The sequence below is a fragment of the Ovis canadensis genome, chromosome 20, assembly GCF_042477335.2.
Source record: "Ovis canadensis isolate MfBH-ARS-UI-01 breed Bighorn chromosome 20, ARS-UI_OviCan_v2, whole genome shotgun sequence".
Taxonomy (NCBI): Eukaryota; Metazoa; Chordata; class Mammalia; order Artiodactyla; family Bovidae; genus Ovis; species Ovis canadensis.
The window spans coordinates 34,355,392-34,377,533 of NC_091264.1; the positions used below are offsets into that span (position 1 = coordinate 34,355,392).

A 22,142-nucleotide genomic window follows, 5' to 3' on the forward strand; every position below is an offset into this window, starting at 1 on the left:
AAACCTGTTATTCAACATGAGTTGAGTCAAAGTCCTGTTTTTATGTGAGAAAGAGAGGTAAAAAGATAACTATCACATTGTTTTGGGTTGAATTACGTCTCCCCAAAATTCGTATGTTGAATCCTAATCCCCAGGGCCTCAGAATGGGACGACATCGGAGACAGAGTCTTTACTGAAGTAATCCAGTCAAAACATGATCATTAGGGTGATCCTAACCACCGAAGAATTGATGCTTTCGAACTGTGGTGTTGGAGAAGACTCTTGAGGGTCCCTTGGACTGCAAGGAGATCCAACCAGTCCATTCTGAAGGAGATCAGCCCTGGGATTTCTTTGGAAGGAATGATGCTAAAGCTGAAGCTCCAGTACTTTGGCCACCTCATGCGAAGAGTTGACTCACTGGAAAAGACTCTGATGCTGGGAGGGATTGGGGGCAGGAGGAGAAGGGGACGACTGAGGATGAGATGGCTGGATGGCATCACTGACTCAATGGACGTGAGTCTGAGTGTACTCTAGGAGTTGGTGATGGACAGGGAGGCCTGGCGTGCTGTGATTCATGGGGTCGCAAAGAGTCGGACACGACTGAGTGACTGAACTGAACTGAACTGAATGGGGTCATTATGGCAGACCCCCTAATCCAATATGACTTGTGCCCTTATAAGAAGAAAGTAAGACTCAGACACACACAGAGGAAGGCGTAGGAGGCGGACAGCATCTCCCAATCAAGGAGAGAGGCCTCCGTAGAAACCAACCCTGCCACAGCTTGATTCTTGCCTTCCAGCGCCCTGGAGAATGCTGGAGACTTCTGACCTCCAGAATTGTGAGAAAATGCATATCTATGTACCACCACTCTGTGGTACTTTGTTCTGGCAGCATTAGCCGACTGGCACACAGAGGTAAGATCCAACCTTGAGGGGCCAAGAAAAGCTTGGGCGAGGGCCCAGGGTCATGCAATGGCATGAAGTGTGTAGGGAAATAGGGCTTTCAGGTGGCTCAGTGGTGAAAAATCCGCTTGCCAATGAAGCAGCTGCTGCAGGAGACTTGGGTTCGATCCCTGAGTTGGGAAGATGCCCCTGGAGAAGGAAATGGCAACCCACACCAGTATTCTTGCCGAGATAATCTCACGGACAGAAAAGCCTGGAGGGCTACAGTCCATGGGGTTGCAAAGAGTCAGATGTGACCGAGCACGCAGGTGCAGGGTAAAACAAGTCAAGGCAAAGTGCGAGTGGAGAGTAGTCGGTGATGAGGTCTTGGCTAAAAGCCTGATGGGGCATGAAGACCTTCAGATACATTCTCTCATGCCAGCCTTTTTCCTGGGGGCAGTGTGGAGCCACTCCATAGCCAGAAGCAGGGAATGGTGTGGTCAGATGCCAATCTGATGACTGTACAGGGCTTCTTAGGAGGAAGATGGGTTTGGAGGCAGAGTGACCAGTTGAATAACTGTGGCCAAGATAACTGTGGCCAGTCGTGGCCACGATGGAGAGGAGAGAACAATTTAGGCAGTGAAACTGACTGGACTGTTGGGTGGTCAAGAAGCAGAAATCTCAGTTACTCAGAAGTTTTAGTTCATACAGTTGGTGACATGGCTCACAATGTGGTGGGATGAGGGGTGCATGCAGGGACTGCCATTAACTTTGCAGTCCCTTTGGAGAAAAAAATGTCCAAAATTTTTCTTGGGAAACAGATGGGTCCTAATTTCGGGATATTTATTTCAGAATATCACATCACTTTCCTTTTCAGAGCTAATATGATCCCTCCATGATGACCCAGGTAATACACATTTATAACTCTTTAGCAAGTGTTTCTTCCCATGATTTCTTGAGATGCTATTATAAAAGGCTTAGGGCAAGAAGCCAACTCCACAGAATGGACAGAGTCAGCCGGCCCACTCAAAGTCATTCTCCCCCTCCCACATAGAGATACACAGTGTGAGGACCCAGACAGGGAAGCAGAATGCATCACAGAGACAGACAACATCAAGGGACCCTCCTCAGATCACCTTTCACAAAATCATGCATGGAGTTTTAGAATGCTCCTGAACCCCCTGTGTTAGTTGCTCAGTTCAGTTCAGTCACTCAGTCGTGTCCAACTCTTTGCGACCCCATGAACTGCAGCACACCAGGCCTCCCTGTCCATCACCAACTCCTGGAGTTCACCCAAACCCATGTCCACTGAGTCAGTGATGCCATCCAGCCATCTCATCCTCTGTCGTCCCCTTCTCCTCCTGCCCTCAATCTTTCCCAGCATCAGGATCTTTTCCAATGAGTCAGTTCTTTGCATCAGGTAGCCAAAGTATTGGAGTTTCAGCTTCAACATCAGTCCTTCCAATGAACACCCAGGACTGATCTCCTTTAGGATGGACTGGTTGGATCTCCTTGCAGTCCAAGGGACTCTCAAGAGTTTTCTCCAACACCACAGTTCAAAAGCATCAATTCCTCAGTGCTCAGCTTGCTTTATAGTCCAACTTTCACATCCATACATGTTCACTGGAAAAACCATAGCCTTGACTAAACGGACGTTTGTTGACAAAGCAATGTCTCTGCTTTTTAATATGCTATCTAGCTTGGTCATAACTTTCCTTCCAAGAAATAAGCGTCTTTTAATTTCATGGCTGCAATCACCATCTGCAGTGATTTTGGAGCCCAGAAAAATAAAGTCAGCCACTATTTCCACTGTTTCCTCATCTATTTGCCATGAAGTGATGGGACCGGATACCATGATCTTCGTTTTCTGAATGTTGAGCTTTAAGCCAACTTTTTCACCCTCCTTTTTAACTTTCAGCAAGAGGCTCTTTAGTTCTTCTTCACTTTCCACCATTGCTAAGTCATGTCCAACTCTTTGCAACCCCATGGACTGTAGCCCACAAGGCTCCTCTGTCCGTGGAATTCTCCAGGCAAAAATACTGGATTGGTTAGCCATTCCCTTCTCCAGCAGATCTTCCCAACCTAGAGATCAAACCTGGGTCTCCTGCACTGTAGGCAGACTCTTTCCCAACTGAGCCACCTCACCAATTCAACAGACACAAACTTGGTCAAACTCTGGGATATGGTTAGGTACAGGAGAGCCTGGTGTGCTGCAGTCCATGGGGTCGCGGACAGTTGGACATGACTTGGCAACTGACCAACAACAGCAGAACCTCCTCCAGCATGTTCAAAATATCTAGCACCCCAGGTTAGGAACGCCAGTAAGAAGGAAATGCCCTGGATGGGAGTGGGGGAGGGCGGGGGTCAAAGCCCTGGCTTTGCTATTCATTTGCCACCAGGCTTGGGTAAGTTATTTAGCTGCTCTGGTTTTCAATATTCCTGTCATAGTACTAGGATTCTGTTCCCTCTTTGATTGATGCCATTGATTCACAGAGGAAACTAGTTCCAACGATCACCTAGAAGATGATATTTGATAAAACTAGGACTTGAGTATGTCCCCAGAACTCTTATTAAGACATTGCAACAAGAATAGACATTTTTATTCAAATCTGCCCCTTGTTCCATATTCATGTTTCAAGGGTTCCATAAAAGGACAGCTGGGCATATGCAACAGGTTCGGACTTGCACAGATGTTTCCAAGGACATATCTGATGGGTCCTGATTACTGACGTTAGAGCAGGCCCTCCCTGGGGGTGGTGAACAGGAAGCCTCTTGCAGGGTTCTAAATATAAAACTTCCGAGTAGTTTAGCCACGCTAAGACAGATCTCACAAACACATTTTTTTTAAAAAATTAAAATTATACTAAAACACCATCAATCAAAACTTTGTGCTGAATCCATGTTATACTTTCCCCTAACAAAACATAAAGTACCAAGATACACATTTAGATAATACATAAATCAGCAACACGCTTGGTCGCTTTTCTCAGAAATTCAACTGGATGAAATCAAGGATATAAATATTTGGATATACCCAGACTCTCAGCTGAATGAATAAATAACTAAAAATGAAGGCAGTCATTATACAGAATATATTTACATTTAAAAGTTTCACCTAATCTTCAAAACGTAGATGTTTGTTTGGGCCTATCCTACACGGTTAAGTGGAAATGCTTTTTAATTTGCTTATCCATCACTCTGAACATTGCTTTGCCCATGATGTTCTCCTCCAATATCATGCTACTCTCAGCTGCCTTCAGGATAAAATCCAAGCTGCCCAGGGTGCCATGTGAGACCACGCCTAATATTTTGTAATAGCTTATAAGGGAAAAGAATCTGGGGGGGGTGGGAAACAGATATATATGAATCACTTTGCTGTATACCTGAAACTAACACAACATTGTAAGTCAACTACACTCCAATGAAATAAACAAACAACAACAGAAAGACAGAAGGAGAATAAAAGATATAATTAAGAAATGAAAAGAGTGTACTCCTGGTTCTTCAGCCTCAGCATCTGCACTGCCTCGATGGGCTTCTTCCCTCCACTCCAGCCTCACAGAGCTCCTCGCACACCCATGTGTATCTGCTGTGCCCTTGTGTCTGCGGAGTCCGTGGCCTGACACATCCCCAGGGCACCTCACCTGAGTCACATCTCAGTAAGCAAATCCAGCTGCATGTCCCTCATTTCCTCAGTGGCATTTCTTAATTCCTCGACTCTGATGGGGAATTTTTGTTTGCCTCCAAGGCAAATGGACTCAGTGTGTTGCTTATGAAAACTGCCAGGAAGGAACCGGAAGGTGAGGGGAACTATTTTCCCCGATCTTGGCCGAGGAAAGAGTCTCAAACCCCAGACGGTGACAGAAAAGAAAGGAAACCCTGTGAGTCAAAAAGATTGTAAAAACTGAGCATATCTATCAATGCAGAACTTAACCATTTATCCACAACGTACATGCATTTATTCATTTACGAATTATAGTCATTATAATTATAGTACCGTATAATATACAACTACAAGAATACACTGTGCACATGATGAAATACATAGAAATACACAAAATAACATTGAAGAAAACTAGGTTACCTGCAATAGAAATACGGCTTAACACTTTTTATCCTAATTACAGGATTCTAACAGCCTGTGGAGTAGGTTGAATACTCTATTTTGGATACCAGGCTACGAGTTTGAGAAACATTTACTAGGGCCTGTATGTTGCCTGACTCCAGAAGGACACCATTACTATTTTCTGTGAATGGTCTCCCCAACTTCGCTCCGTGCACAAGATGTGCCACACTGCGTGGGGACCCTGTGAGAGCCTCGTCAGAGACAGACCCTGAGGACGCACTTTCCGAGGAACAGATTTCACGTGAGCTGAGTGAAACAGCATGTTGATTTCTTGCTGGCCCTCCCAGTCACACCCAAATCGGGAGATCCTAATCATTATCAAACAGTCTCCTTGAGAGGATAACACATGTGCCAGACACGTGACGCTGATACAGAGCTGGAGCCACATGCCCTGGTCTAAGACTGTAAGAGTTGGAAGGGCCTGCATTTCAGAGGTGAGGAAACTGGGGCGCAGGAATGTTTCACAGTGAATCATTGACCAAAAAGTGTTAGAATTACCTGACCAGTGCTCTTTCCACAATATTAACACTGTCACCTTAAGATCAGCGAACAGAATATTTATGATGTCTACTAACTATAAGGCTTTGTGCCTAAAATAGAAGTTATTATTTTATGATGGTTCAAATTCATCACAATAAATGATAATAACTCAGGCAACCAGTCCATTCTAAAGGAGATCAGTGCTGGGTGTTCATTGGAAGGACTGATGCTGAAGCTGAAACTCCAGTACTTTGGCCACCTGATGTGAAGAGCTGACTCATTTGAAAAGACCCTGATGCTGGGAAAGATTGAGGGCAGGAGGAGAAGGGGACAACAGAGGATGAGATGGTTGGATGGCATCACTGACACAATGGACATGGGTTTGGGTGAACTCCAGGAGTTGGTGATGGACAGGGAGGCTTGGCGTGCTGCGGTTCATGGGGTTGCAAAGAGTTGGACATGACTGAGTGACTGAACTGAAGCGAACTGAGCATTTACTATATGTCAGATAGTATTCTAAATGACTTACATGGATTCCCTCATTCAATCTTCATAACTACTCTATTAGGAACATAACATTATGACATCAATTTTACCAAACAGAAAACTGATAACCAGCTTAACAGAAATTAATTTGCTAAGCCAGGGTTCAAACCACGCAACCTGACTTCAAACCCTGCTCTACAATATATATATATATATATATACACTACTTTCCATGATCAATGACATCAATAATGTGCAGGACAAATGGTGTTCATTTGTACCCTTTCTCTTTGCAACTGTCATAATCAGAATACTTTTTTTCTTTTGCATTAAATATAATTTTTTCTCTCTTTCCTTCTCTATCTTCCTGTCTATCTCTTATCTCCATCTATATCTCTATTTCTTTCCTCCCCCAGTCTCTGTCCCTCTTGTCCCTCTATTTCTTTCTCTTTCACACACACACACACACACACACACAGAGTTAGGACAATGTCTATGAGGTCTTCTAATTTTAGCAGAAAGCAGCAGACAATTCTTACAATCCTATCAGCAAATTCTGAACTGACAGTCTCTCTTGATTGCCTATGACATGGATTGCAGCTCTCACTAGAGACCTTTCTTTCACTGGATCTCAGTCAGTGACCATGAAGAAATTATTTCTTTCCTCTTATTTTCAAGAACTGTGTTTCTCTGCACTTCCTTGATGGCCCATTGTTTTAAGACTCCAGGCTTACTCTGCAGGGGGCATGAGTTCTGTCCCTGTTCAAGGGACTAAAGTCCCACATGCTGAGTTGTCCAGACCGGAGGGGTGGGGGTGGGAGGGGGGAAACAATTGTATTTCTCTGTCTTCCCCAGAGAACAGAGAGTTGCACTTGGGATGTGCTGCTTTCATCTCTTATATCCAGTGTCCAGCATGCAGTATGTTGTAAATATAGGAAGGAAGGCAGGAGGGAGACAGGAAGAAAGGGAAGGAGGGAGGAAGAGAGGGAGGAATGTATTAAAGACTGCATGATCCCCGTTTTCTGGATCACATGTCCCTGGAGGAGGAGTTCACAGGTGAAATGGAAATAACATCTCCATTCACCCAGTGGCTCTGGTCTAACTCCCTAGGGTCACCCCTGGCACCTTCCTTTCTTCACGCTACACATCAGACCCACCAGCAAAACCTCTGGGCTCTCTCTTCCCAACCATCTCAACCCTGCCCTGCAGTGACCATTGTCCACTCCACCATCTTTCCTTGCCTAGTTTTCCAACTGCCTCCAGCCTGTCCTCCCTGCTTCTACTCTTTCTCTGCTCTAGTCTATCATTGAAGAGGCAGTCAGAATATTCCTTGCAGAACCCTTTGATGCCAACCCCCTTCCCTCCCCTCCTCCTGCACTTATCACTCAGAGTAGAAGTGAAAGTTCTTTCTATGGCTCATCAGGCCTCGAGGGGACCTGTGCCCACTCCCACCTCTCTTTTCCTTCCTCACTTACCCCACCCTGGCCACGTTGCCTCCTCCCTCCCTTACTCAGCATCATTCACGGTCCCACTGTGGGAAGCTAAACAACAGTTCCCAAACACGCCCCTGTTCTAATTCCCAGAAACGTCTGTAGCAAAAGGGACTTAGCAAAAGTGATTAATTAAAGGATCCTTCATATGAGGAGATTATCCTGGATTATCCTGCAGGCCCAAACTAACAATTTTCCTTATAAGAGAGATCAGAAGAGTCAGATTGCAAGGCAAGGGGAAGCTGGAGACTCCATGCTTCCATTGCAAGGGGCGAGGGTTCCATCTCTGGTCAGAGAACTAAGAACCTGCATGCTGCACAGCCTGGCCAGGAAAGAAAAAAATAAAGGTGGAGCTGGAAGCTGGGGAGAAAGGGAGATGCGACGTGGGCCATGAGTGAGAGAACACTGCCCCTAGAAGAGTACTGAGCTGTGCTCAGATACTCAGTCCTGTTGGACTCTTTCTGACCCCGTGGACTGTAGTCTACCTGGCTCTTCTGTCCTTGGGATTTTCCAGCAAGAATACTGGGGTGGGTTGCCATTTCCTCCTCGGGGATCTTCTGGACCCATGGGTCAAACCCACGTCTTCTGCATCTCTGCCTTGCAGGAGGATTCCTTACCACTGAGCCACCAGGGAAGCCCTCTCTAGGAGCAAGGGCAGGTGGCAGGTAGGGGGGGGAAGGAGGTGGGGTGGTGGGGAGGGCGGTGGGAACAAACTCTCCCTGGAATCTCCAAAGGGAACACAGCTCTGATGACCCCTTGTTTCAGCCCCCTAAGACTCACTCCAGATTCTGATCTCCAGAATGTTGGAGAATAAATCCGTGTGGTTTGGAGCCACTGTGTTTCCAGCAGTTTGTTAGGGCAGCTGCAGGAAACTAACATACCCGTTATTCTGTTCTATGTCTCTTTATGGCACTATCACCACCGGGCACATTTCATGTTTACTTCTTTATGTGTCCATCTGTTGTCTCTCCTGCTACGAAGCAAAGTGCAGGGGAGCCTGGACTTTGTTTTCTTCCCTGTTGTACACCCAGAACCCAGACCAATAACTATCTGTTGAATGAATAAATAAATGAGATATTTTAATTCATTGATCAACACCCGGACGTGGCTGAGCCTCAATACGAGGTTGGTTGAACACACAGTTATTAACTTGCATTCCATTTTCTCTGATCTGTCCAGACAGGTAGAGACATACACAAATGAGTGCAGGTATAGCCGCAGCCCAAGCTGTTCAGTTGCTAAGTGACTCTTTGCGACCCCATGGACGGTAGCCCACCAGGCTTAGACTTTGTCCATGGGATTTCCTAGGCAAGAATACTGGAGTGGGCTGCTATTTCCCTCTCCACGGTATCTTTCTGACACAGGGATGGAACCCATGTCTGCTGTATTCTTTACCACTGAGCCACCTGGGAAGTCCAAGAAGAATTCACACAGGGAGTCAAAAGAGGGGGAAAAGCCTTTTGGGTTCACAGTAGCTGGAACATTAATGGAACATCAGCAGCCCAAGTGGTCCAGCCCAAAGCAGCCCAGGAGGAGCACCCCACCTGGGTGCACCCCACCTCCTTCCCCCCCCTACCTGCCACCTGCCCTTGCTCCTAGAGAGGGCTTCCCTGGTGGCTCAGTGGTAAGGAATCCTCCTGCAAGGCAGAGATGCAGAAGACGTGGGTTTGACCCATGGGTCCAGAAGATCCCCGAGGAGGAAATGGCAACCCACCCCAGTATTCTTGCTGGAAAATCCCAAGGACAGAAGAGCCAGGTAGACTACAGTCCACGGGGTCAGAAAGAGTCCAACAGGACTGAGTATCTGAGCACAGCTCAGTACTCTTCTAGGGGCAGTACTCTTCTGGCCCACAACCCCAGAACCCCAGCAACAAACCCTCTAGGAAAATGGTGACCCCCATCAAATGCAGGGGTTCTAGCACCCACTCCTTGGAGCTGGGAGGAGCATGGAGCTTGAGCTGGTCACCCTCATGCCCTCCACTCCCGGGCAGGACCAGTCACTTGTCCTCATGTTATGCATTTCCATTTTCCATGGAATAAAGAACTGCAGTGGGGGTGGGGTGGGGGTTGAGAAGCTGAGATTAAGCCTGTCCTTCTCACTGAATGATGCTGAGTATCATCTCTTAAAAGGAGTTCACACACAGGAGCTGAGGTTGATTTTATATTGTATGACCCCTTAGCAAACTTAAGAGTTAATTAGATCCAATATTTGCTTAGGGAACTACGGATCTCAAGAACTTAGAAACCATATTTACTATCAAACAGTTTTTCCTGTGGCTGGCACCAGTTGGAGATGCCAATACTTCTATTTCCTCCTACTTCTGTTTGGTTCAATGGCGGTGGCAGGCTAATTTCTGATGAAATCAACACTTTGCCAAATATACAAATAATGGTCTGATGGGCCTGGAATGATGGTGATCATGTCAATGAGAGTTCATCTTCAATGATCAGGACGACAATGATTCAGGATGCTGATGGTTGCAGGGAGTTACATGGATGCCTCGGTCTTGAGGAAAATATACCCAGTCCTCACTTTTGAAACGTTGCTTCTTTCTTTTTTGAAACTAACACAGTGGTAAGTGGATATAAATGCTGGAAGGTGACTTGAATGCCCCTGTTTGAACTTTGCCTCCTCCGTAGAGCCTCTCTTGACTCTTTCGCACACCCTCGGGCACTCCCAGGATACCCACAGCACGTTACTTGCTCACTCCTCTATTTCACCAAAATTCACAACTTGCAAGTCTGTCTCCTGTACCACATCGTTATTTCTTGAGAGAAAGGGCTCTGTTTACAGACCCATGTCCCTCCCAAATGCTCAACACAATCCCAGGCAAGGTTTGCCAGGTAGTTAAATACAAATCTAACACTCTGCTTGGTGCTTTTGAAAAAGGACCTGTGTGGTCGAATAAAAGGGACACGATTTATACACCAAAAACAACTAGGAAAAAATACAGAGTAGTAAATAATTATATATTAAATTAGCAATACATACAATTAGTGCATTTCATTAGAGGAGTTAATTGGAAACCAGAAAGGGGAGAAATGAGTGTAAACTGGGGTTTTCATAGGTTCATAGAGTAACCAATTTTGTTAGCCAGGAGTAGCAGGATTTACGAATATGATGTCTTCACATTAAAGAAGTGTGTCAGTATGGATTTGGGTGGGGGGATGTTGGGAAAAAAATAATCTTGATCCATAAAGATGACCTGTTTAGCCCTGAAATGCTTTTTATGTCTTGATAATATTCATAACCACAATCTTTATTAGATTACAGTCTAATACAAAGATCATCAAAGTTCTTTGTTTAAATATCCCAAGGGTTAAACATTAACCCTGACACTAAGTGTCTTACTACCAGTGAAATCGTTTTATCTCATCAGATATTTCAGTTATATTGGTGTCAAAAGGGCAAACTGGGTAACAGAGGTAACATTTATTGACCATATACATGAAGGACTATCTGTGAACTCAGAAACACCCAGGAGGAAACACTGGTGCCCGACTGTAGTCTTGACTTTCACAAACCGTAGTTTTTGTTTACAAAATCACAATGATGAAGGAAATTTAACCAGACAGGAAAATGGTACTTGACACCTGTCACAAAGGAAAGGATCTGAGCAACAATTTCTGCTCACACATAAGCGAACTTTTTTTCTAAATTTTGATTTTTTGCTCATCATGGATGTTTTCTGGCATCCATTTTTAAAATTTTTATTTATTTTTTGGCCAAGCCCCACGGCATGTAGAGTAGTAGTTCCCCAACCTGGGATTGAATCCATGCCCTCTGCGGTGGAAGGGTGGAGTCCCAACCCCTGGACCACCAGGGAAGTACCCTCAAAAGGGAACTCTGAAAAAATGCTTTGCCCATGGTACAGAGAAGTGATCACAAGACACACGCTTTAAATGTACTTTCCAGTTCTCGTAATTTTGAGCCGTTCTGGGTAAACCGTGGAATGACTCATTTCATCAGCCCTACTCTTGAATAGATCCTGACATCCAAGGACCGTGACACCACGCACCTTTCCCTGGTCTCTCAGAGCAAAATAAAGCACCAGTTAGGCCATCTGCACGGGCAGGTGTGCCTGTTTCAGGGCATTCCTTACCTTCACAAAGAGGTTAATCTCGGGGCTTGCGGAAGCCGATTCGTTTCCTTCTGAAACCTCTTCAGCAGAATCGCTGGTAGGGGAGATCTCGCGGGTGGAGAAGGCTCTGCTATTCTGGATGGTGAAGCTCGAAGGAGAAGGCAGGTCTGCCTCCATCTCACTTCCATTCTCCTGGGGCTCCTCTGGGTCAGACTCCTGGTCCTTGGTTGGTGAGAACAATTCTCCCAAGGAGATGTCCTCGTTCTCTGTGGCTTCCCCTGGGTGGGGGTCCTGAGCCTTAGAATATGCTTCATCAGTCAGGACGTATTCTCCTGTTTCTGGCTGTAAAGAAGCCGAGGTTCTCCCATGACGCCCAACAGTGTACACGGCCACAGAGTCATATTCTGGGCTTTCCAGCTCATTGACATATAAGTTGTCTTCCCTCTTTGCATCTTCATGGACGTCATCATAAAGGGGACCTCCGTTTTCTGCTGGGTCTGAATCCTCATACACCCTCTCTGTTTGGACTCTGTTGTAGATGGTGGTGCTGTAGTTTTCGTCATTCATGTTTATTGATCTGATAGATCCTTTCGCAAGCAGACCCGAGTAGGTCTGAGATGAGGAAAGGGCTGGAGGATGCTGCACTGCCTCGCAGAGGAATCAACAGACTTTTGAAACACAGCAACCACCCACAGCTATCAATGACAGGTCTCTAACAATCATTTACCGGAGACTTTAGTCGGCAAACCACAAGTCCATTGGACAGAAGATAAAGCTTACACAGTCAGTTAACTCCTTCACGCCTGAGGGTATTTTCAAGCACACTCTGTGGTTTTTCTCATTGCCAGCAACTCCAAGATTCTTTGGATCAACTAGAGGTTGAATTATCTTCCCAGTACACATTGAAATTCTGAATAGTTAGCCATTTGTCATTAAATAGGGCTCCTTCTTCCAACTACCTCCAAATGCTGACAGCATTCAAGAAGTCCCTGCTGTTCAGTGGAAAACAATTCTGTGCAATCATAACTCATCCATGAAGAGCTGAATTTGTTACTCAAAACAACTGTTTGAGAATTGATGCCCCGTGATAAATGAGCTGTATAGGTTCCAGTTAGGTAATGCATGCGATTTATGTTTCTTATCTGGAAACACAATGAGGGGATTCAACGGCAGAAGGAAAAGAAGATAAGGGCTCTGTTCCATGGTCACATCAGTACAGATCACCCAAGCTAAGGCACTCAAAGATTTATGGCTTGGGTTTTATTTTTTTTCTCTTCAACTTGCATGTGATCATCACAGTCAACACACCTTCACAACAACCCTTCTAGGTACAGGATACTAGTGGAGCACTAAACGCTTGAGTTGGAAGATACTCTCTCTATCCTCAAAGGACTTCCAAAGCAAAGAACTGTATGCACAAGCTGTCTAGTTGATGTCGTCTACAGATGCCACGAACACAGAGGCTCTTTGTTTTTTAACCTGGTACTCTAGTCTGCTAATTCCTGCTTCCCTTCAGCACACCATGTACATCATTCTCTTCCAAATAATAACCCAGGTGGATTGTAAAGGGACTTTTAATGTCCAGAAATCATGTGAAATTTGAGAAGTAACCTGCCTGGTTGACAGGTTTCAAAGCACCTGATGAGCATCTTATTGACAAAACTTCATTGTACCCTTGCCTCCAGTGCTGAGTTCAAGAATCTTCTGGAGTGAACTAGAGCAGGATTTCTAGAAATCTAGCTTTGCGGATAGCTTAAAGAATAGATCAAAGGAAAGATGCCAGAGACAGACCTTAAAGTCTATCGATGCTACCCCTTTATTTTATTAAAAAGTGAAGTTTGTTTAGGTCCAAATACTGGACTGATTACCATAGTTCCCATAGTCAGGTGTTTATAACTCAGTGGAGCCCCAGTTCAAATCCTTCTCACAATCTTAGCACTGGAGAAAACCTAAACGGTCATTCATTCTAAATGGTTTTACATGTGAAGGCAGCCTGGAACCTAGAAAGGGGAAGCAAGTGGTCCAAGTTCTCACAGTGAGTTAATACGAAGCTGATTTTGATTGTGATTTCTTAACCTCCAGCTCAGTGATCTTCCTGCCACTCACTCCCTTCCTAAGTCAGTATTTTCCAACCTTTTCTCCTGATCATACAACCTCCCAACCCACCCGGTCCCTAAAAGATTCTTTTTAGATATTTCTCCCATGTAATTAAAATACTGCCGATATCCTACATATCTGTTTACCTACTGTATATACATTTGTGCTTTATATATCCAAAAAAAAAAAGTAGGATTTTTTTTCACTGAAGAACTAGTTTTCACTCTTCTGGATGCAGTATTGCTTCTTTTGAGAATTATGTGCTTCCGCTGCTAGAACCTTTCTAGATTCTGTGCCATCCTGCATCAAAAATATGTGCCATCCGGCATCATTTCCAAATAACAATGTCCTACAACCTGAGTTTATGTACTTCGCATGCTACCAGGTCCTTACCAAGATGACTCAGTGTGTCCAAGGAGGCTGGTTAAACTTAGGGCCCAATATCACACAGGTATTTTATACATTCAGCCCCCTTGTCAGCCCATCTCAGGACATATCTATCATGATTTAGTTATAGGTTGCAATATGGAACCGGTAATCCTGTTACAGCATAAATCAGATCCTCTCTCTCTCTGCTCAAACTCATATAATGGCTCCTCAAAGTCCTTACAGTGACCCACATGCGTTCATGCATGCTCAGTCATGTCTGGCTCTTCGTGACTCCATGGACTGTAGCCCACCAGACTCCTCTGTCCATGAGATTCTCCAGGCAAGAATACTGGAAGGGGTTGCCATTTCCCCCTCCAGGAGATCTTCCAGACCCAGAGATCAAACCCAAGTCTCCTGTGCCTCCTGCATTGGCAGGTGGGTTCTTTACCACTAAGTCACCTGGGAATCCCTACAGTGACCCACAAAGCCCTGGAAAATCTACACCAGCTTTCCTATGCCCACTCTTCTCCCCCTGGCTTACCCTGCTGCAGAGGATGTGACCTCGTTGCTGTGCCTGGAACACTCTGGATCTTTATGCTGGCTGTTCCCTCTGCCTGGAACACATTCCCCTTGGATATCGGCATAATCAACTCTCCTAACTCTTAAAAGTTCCTGCTTACACGTCCCTTTCTCAATGAGGCCACTCCAACTGTCTTAGGTAAAATGATGACCCATCCCAACTCCTATCTCTGCCCTCTCCCCATTACTGAAAGCCTTTACCTGACTTTCTATTTCTTTTTTCCATAATACATATCACCTTCTAATAAGATATATGCATTACTTATTTATTGCATGTCTTGAGTTTGTTTTCTGTCTTCTTCCACTGGAGTATAAGTCCTGTGTGGGCACAGATCTGTTTCTGCTTTTTCACTATGGTTTCAAGCACCTAGAATAGAGCCTGGCACATATTATTCAACACATTATTTGTTGAATCAATTTTTGTGATTGTTTGATATCTTTATCCTCTACTGGACACACAAAGCCCATGACTATTTTTCTCATCAGTGCATACCTAAAGTCTAACAGATATCTGACACATAATAGGTGCTTATTAAATATTTGTTTTATAAATAACTGAGGTGGAGAAGATGAATTTACAATTAAAGCCATTTTACTCCTGGCCCATTTTCTTCCTGTTTTATCTCATTCAGTTCAGTTCAGTTCAGTTCAGTTGCTCAGTCATGTCCAGCTCTTTGCGACCCTATGAACCGCAGCACACCAGGCCTCCCTGTCCATCACCAACTCCCAGAGTTCACCCAAACTCATGTTCATCAAGTCGGTGATGCCATCCAACCATCTCATCCTCTGTCGTCCCCTTCTCCTCCTGCCCCCAATCGCCCCCAGCATCAGGGTCTTTTCCAATGAGTCAACTCTTCGCATGAGGTGGCCAAAGTACTGGAGTTTCAGCTTCAGCATCAGTCCTTCCAATGAACACCCAGGACTGATCTCCTTCAGAATGGACTGGTTGGATCTCCTTGCAGTCCAAGGGACTCTCAAGAGTCTTCTCCAATACCACAGTTCAAAAGCATCAATTCTTTTACTATAGTATAAACTCCTGCAGGAAGAAGCTGGGTCTCCCATAGCACTTTGTATAAAACAAGTTGGCTTGTTTGTGTGCAACAGGAAGAGTCCCTCAGTCAATCAATCAATCAGAAAGTATTCTGAGGGCCCCTATGACTGTGACATATAACCTAGGGAAGGAAACAAGACATACATTCATTTTCTCGAGACGTTCTAAGACAGAACCTGTGTGCTTTCTGAAATACAGGTTTGCTTATATCACACCCATGTTTGGAAATCTTCAGTGAAAACATGTTCAGGAAGTTGTCTGTTCCAATATTTTTCACAAATGGAACCAAGTCTATCTGTCCAGCCAGCGTCTCCATCAGCACTCCCCTGAATGTCCTACTCTGCAGCAGAAACATTGCTCTTCCCTGAATACACTATCCCATGTCCTGCCCCTATGCTTTTACACATAATGGTGCCTCCACTGGGCAAAATGCTACTCATTCCACTAGTTGTAGGATATAAACATACATAAGACATGATCGGATGTGCACACACAACTGAGGAAATTTACAAATTAGCTATTCCACAGAAAGGATCCAACTGGGACTACAGCAGCCCTGCCCATTGTCTTAGATAACTGTGGGGCTAAGTGTCTAGTCTTCTGCATTGCATGTACAAAGACTCAATTTGGTAAGTTTATACAGGGCTTTTCAAACATTGTAGAACTGAGTCACCTTAACCAAACTAAAAAACAAAACAATGAATATCAGTTTATCAACATAAAGGCCAATTTATTAATGTACCCCTCAAAGCATAACTGCCCCATCGACCTGAATATTTGCTCAAAATAATAAGCATGATCTCTTCACAGTAGCAAAGTCTACACAGAGAATCAGTCAAGGTAATATCCTCACATTATGTTTATATGATGTCTCTAGGATCTGAGACAATACCCTTAATTTAAAAACCCAAATCAGTGATTTTTGCCTTTTCTTATCCTGATCAGTCTTATTAGGAATTTTTCAATTCTATTTCTTTCTAAAAAATGTTTGACTTTATTAATAGTCTCTATTGTTTATTTCTTTGTAATTTCATTAATTTCTGCTCCTATCTTTATTATTTCCTTTCTTATCCCCTTTTCGGTTTTACTTTTTTTGTTGCTGTTTGGTTTATACTCCAAGATAATTGTGATGGACACATACCACTGGCATTTAACTTTTCTTCTTTTCTAATATATGCATTAAAAATTTTTTTCCTCTAAGGACAGTTTTATCTACATCGCACAGGTTTTGATATGATTTAGTTTCCTTATCATCCAGTTCAAAATACTTCCCATCTTCTGTTTAGATTGTTTTCCTTTATCCATGAGTTACTTATAAATGTTTCGATCTATTTTAGAACAGTTGAAGATTTTCTAGTTATATTTTTCCCATTGATTTTTAGCTTAATTTCACTGTAGTCAGACAAAACCTTTGATTATGATTTTAATCAAAGTTGTTATGATTTAAATCTACTGAAATTTGTTTTGAGATAAGTGGGAGTGATCTCAGGGCTGCAGGATTTCAGAAGAGGGCAAGGTCCCCTGGGTTGAGCATAAGGAAAAGGGAAAGTGAGTATCTTAGATGGTAGAAGAGGCCCAGACAATGAAGTGGAGAAGGGTGATTAAGGTATGAAATGTGATGCTGAATCAAGAATTCACAGTGGTGGAGATAAACCAGACTGGCTGGAGTATGTGGATTCTGGGGGAAAAAAATAAGAGAAGTTGGCAATACTGGGGTTGATTGTGGATAACTTTGAATGCCAAAACCAGAAATCTGAGTTTTATGTTCACAGGATGATACGGAGGATGAGCAGACACATAACATAGAAAGTCATTCCATTCCACGATGATTTACACTCCACCTGCCTTTACGACAGAGACTTGTGCTCAGAGAAAACCACTCCCCAGTAGCTGGTGTTGCTTATTAGAGCAATGTGGTCTACTGACACTTCCCAATATAACCACCACATTTCAGTATGGGCACCAGGAGTGAGTAGAAGGCATCTGAGAACTTGGGATGGTTGTGCTAACTGTGAACGTGCCCCACTCCCCTGGCACCCTCGCCTCCTTGGAGTTCCATCTAACACCATTCCCAACTGGTCACTGAATAGCTTTATTTCTGGAACCTATCTAGTTGTTCCAATATTCTGAATTTCATTCCTCACGATTCTGACTCTGCCGCCATAGCCCGCCATAGGTATCTCTTAAATTTTCACCAAACTTTCTTACTTCTCAAATTGTGAAGTCTTCGTGTCTTGACTTGTCATTACATTAGTTGGTCTACCTTAGTGCTACTTTAGATCATACAGTCTGAGAGAAGACCTAAAGGTCCTAGAAGCCTGAGTAAGAGCCATTTATGATGTTTTATTACTTAGAGGAAATGACAAAGAAAACAGAAAGAAGGATAATATTCAGTATCAGGAAGATGAGAGATGGAATGCTCTTTGCTCAAACTTGAATTTAACTTGAATGGAAGGGACAAGGTTGTTTAAATAAATTTGATAAAGAAATTGAACACAGAGAAATGACATCATTTTTTAAAGAGAATGAACCACACACCCTCAAGCCCTCTGGCAGGGCACCCCTGCTTCATCCTCGCCCTGCTCTGGCCATGCTGACTTACCCAGGCTGGGAATACACCCTGAACCCCAGAGCGCCTCAGTGATGCCCCCCGGTCCTCCTCTTGCCCTTCCTCTTTATTCTGACTGAGTCTTGTTTTCTCCCTCCGCTTCCTCCCTCTGCTGCCTCCAACATGACCAAAGCCTGACCCCTTAGTAGCTGTCTGTCACTTCTCTAGAACCTTCTATCACTTCTCTAGAACCTTTGGTACAAAAGAAGAGCAACTGGAAGCAGATGGACTTGCAGCTGCCCAAAGAACTGCCCAGACAGCCAGCTTCAGAGAGAGGCGAGGAGAGACGGGAATGCCCTTCGCTGGGCTTTGGCAGACAAGGGTAAAGGCGCACTGCCTCCGTGTTGAAGGGACTTGAGGAAATACCAAGTTTACTCAGCATTTAATGGAGCATTACTGGGCTGCTTTGCATTCTTCAGCCTGAAGGGAATGTGCATTCTTTCCACCATAGACAACTTGACTGCACTGACCCCACCTTCTTCCAGTACATTTCTCCATCTTCGGGGATTTTACTTTGTGGTGTGAAGGGTTCCAGGGTTTTAATATTTGGGTTTTTTTTTTTTTTCCTCCAAAGACATTGGGAAGTTTGGCCGGGTATTATAAAACTAAAAGTAACCTATCTCAGTCATGCTGAGCCATCACTCTGTACGTTGGGTACTTCTCCAGATAGCCTACACTCAGAAGCTGAGGGGCACTGGTTCCAGGACGTCCCAGGGAGACCCCAATCCACGGATGCTCAATCTCTTACGTAAAACAGAGTACAAGTGCCCTCCTCATCCTTGCATTCTGTATAGCAAATACAGAGCAGACTTTGTAACAACTATAATGCAAACTGTAACTTTGAACCATCCAGAAAAGGTGAAGAGAGGGCTGTGGGCTTTGAGGATGAAACATGAGGAATGATTCCACTGGGTTGGGGATCAAAGCCTGAGTAAACCGTCCGTTCATGCTTCAATTTTACATGTTCCAAACTGTATCACCCAAGGCCACTGTCTTCAGGTTATTCCACAAGAAACACACTTACCTAGAAATAAGTACACAGCCATCATTTTGAGCTTCTTAGGTTCCTGCTGTGGCATCAAAGATGTCTGTGCTTTTATATTAAGAAGATTTCTTTCCTTTATAAGTGTAGTTCATTCTTATTATAAAAAAGATATTAAGGATCAGCTGTAATTCCACTATCCAAAGGTAATTATGTTAATTTTCTCTTACTCCTTTTCTATCCATATATTGTTATTTGGAATTATGGTTATCTTTGTATTCTGCTTTAAAAATATTGACATTATACAATATATATACATGGAATTTAAGTGCATTTATATAAGAGCATTATTTTTCAGTCTATTCAAATATTAGTTGATATAATTTGTCAATGTAGAAGATTCAATGACATTTTTTCTTTGTTAAGCCAAACGACTTTTTAAAAGGGAAAGGATTTTGTTTAAATAAGTGATGGGCCCAACTAACCAGACAATAAAATGGGAAGCTCTTTCATCATTCCTGCCTCTGTGCACTTTCCAGGTTGTGACATGGTGACTCTGTAGCAACATCAGGTGATATTCACAGCAGCGCAGAGCTCACTGAATCTAAGGGATCTCAAGACTGCCTATGATTTCCTTTAAATATCCCTACCTACAGATAATATACTCAATTTATCTACACACTTAAATTCTCTTTTGGTTTTAATTTACATTTGGGTGAGGAGTGGGCAGACCTGGGAAGCAGAAAAATGAAACTATGGAACTGTGGGGTGAAAAAAAAAACAACTTAAGGTTTATTGAACTGTTTCTTGTTTACAAAAATTATGAAGATGAAGGGGGAATGTTTCAGCAATGTGGGGTAAGGGAAACATTGTTGCCAAATAGACCCTACTCTTCCCACTTACCTTTTCTGAAGCTTGGTTTCCTTATTTGTAAAAATGGAAATAACACCTTCTTCAAAGTGTGGGTGGAAAGTTTAAATGAAAAAAGTATGTGTGAAGCCTCAATGCCTGGCAGATTGGACAGTGTGTTCAGTGTTAAGTTTCCAATCCTTCTCCCACAACTAAGCTGCACTGGTTTGAGAGCTCATAATGAAGAGGTTCTGGAGGGGGGAAAATCAGTAAAAGTAACATCATGACATGTTAGTATGTTAATGGAACTTAGTTCTACTCCGAACTGCATTTATTATTATGCATTTGGGGAGTTCTGTTCTTTCCATAACCCTGATACCTCCTTTAAAACATAATTGTATTTTGCATCTTTGTATTAAGTGCAACCTGGAAGACATTTACAGACAGTATTTTGCACGATTGGCCAAGTATGCAGTAAGGCAGGTGTTACCAAGTCCACTGTACAGGTTTGAAAGTCAAGGATCAGGCTGCTTTTCTGGTGTGTGTTTATAACACTAAGATCAGGGCCTGGGTCCCCTCACAGCTGATGCTGAACTTTTTCCACAGCTCAAGATGGCTGTGATCACTAAAAGAAAAAAGTTGAAAATGTAAACTCTGTAAATGCGTCTCTGTAGAGTCAGGGAAAATATCAGATGTCTGTAACTGAACCAGAATGACAGGTCATGCAATAAAAATGAGTATGTTTTCACTAAAGGCAAGCCCAGTATGTAAGAAGGATCAAGTTCAGAAACAAGCAGCAGGGTTTAGGGCTCTGACTGTTTCCTTTCACTCATTCCACCAGGGGGCACTCTTACCCGCTCTCAGCACCGACCTGGCTCCACCTCAAGAGCTGTTTGCGTCTTCAAGGCTAAAAATTTAGATAATCCTTATAGTTGGCAGAATTCCTGGTCTGATGGCTTTTTCCCACTTCTTAATTATTTTTCGTTGAGGATAAGGTGCCTCAAATTCAAAATATGTTTAAAGTATTTTATCTATATATGTCATATTAGAGGTGAAGTCACTCCCTTTTTAAAATTCCTTACAATTCATTTCATGAGTGTTAAATTTTTAAATAAAGGAGAAAGGAGATCATGAAGACCATTTGACCTTCATATCAACCCGAGGGCAGCTCATCTTTCTATTTTACACCCGTGGAAACAATTTCAGAGAAAGCAATTTGTCCAAGGTCAGGCAGACAGTTAAGCAGAGAAGCCAAATCCAAGTTCTTTTCAGTTTCCTAGTTGAGACTATTGGAGAAGGCAATGGCATCCCACTCCAGTACTCTTGCCTGGAAAATCCCATAGATGGAAGAGCCTGGTGGGCTGCAGTCCATGGGGTCGCTCAGAGTCGGACACGACTGAGCAACTTCACTTTCACTTTCCACTTTCATGCATTGGAGAAAGAAATGGCAACCCACTCCAGTGTTCTTGCCTGGAGAATCCCAGGGACGGGGGAGCCTGGTGGGCTGCCGTCTCAGGGGTCGCACAGAGTTGGACACGACTGAAGCGACTTAGCAGCAGCAGCAGCAGCTGAGACTATTAGTAAATTCAAATGATGCCTTCCTAGACTTGTTAGACAAACAAAACAAATGGGATAGCATTTTAAAACGATATCAATTACAAAAATTCTTTGCATCCCCTTTAAAATTTTTCTCTCTTTAGTGATTCTTTTTTCCTAGAGTCAATCTACAAACTAATTTTGTTTTACTCCAAGTAGCTAGTACTTTACCCCGTCTTAGCTCCTAACATGGACAATGCTCAAATTGAATAGAAAAAAAGTGTTAATCGATCTAAATCCTGGATCGTTCACAACAAAATCTGATTTCATTTTGTGTATGTGTATACACATCTGTCTATATACACGTAAAATTCTATTTGTACCCAACTTCCATACCAATATTCTGTGGCGCTTTCAGTGTCCTGAATTTCTGATGTTTGCAATTTCCTTACCATCATTCAAGAAAATCTACTGTCGCTAATAATCATGGCATATAGTATCTGTACTAGCAGTTCTACATTCTAAGGTCTCAGATTAAAAGCTAAGA

General features: G+C 43.5%; 1 protein-coding gene across 1 annotated transcript in view; it reads right to left on the reverse strand.

Moving 5' to 3' along the window:
• CLIC5 (chloride intracellular channel 5) overlaps positions 1–12,224 on the reverse strand; it is a 165,097-nt gene extending 152,873 nt beyond the window's left edge. The window contains exon 1 of the mRNA XM_069563986.1: positions 11,546–12,224. Coding sequence (XP_069420087.1) covers positions 11,546–12,091 — 546 coding nt within the window. The 5' untranslated portion in view covers positions 12,092–12,224. The remainder of the gene's footprint in view (positions 1–11,545) is intronic.
• Between the last annotated feature and the right edge of the window lie 9,918 nt (positions 12,225–22,142).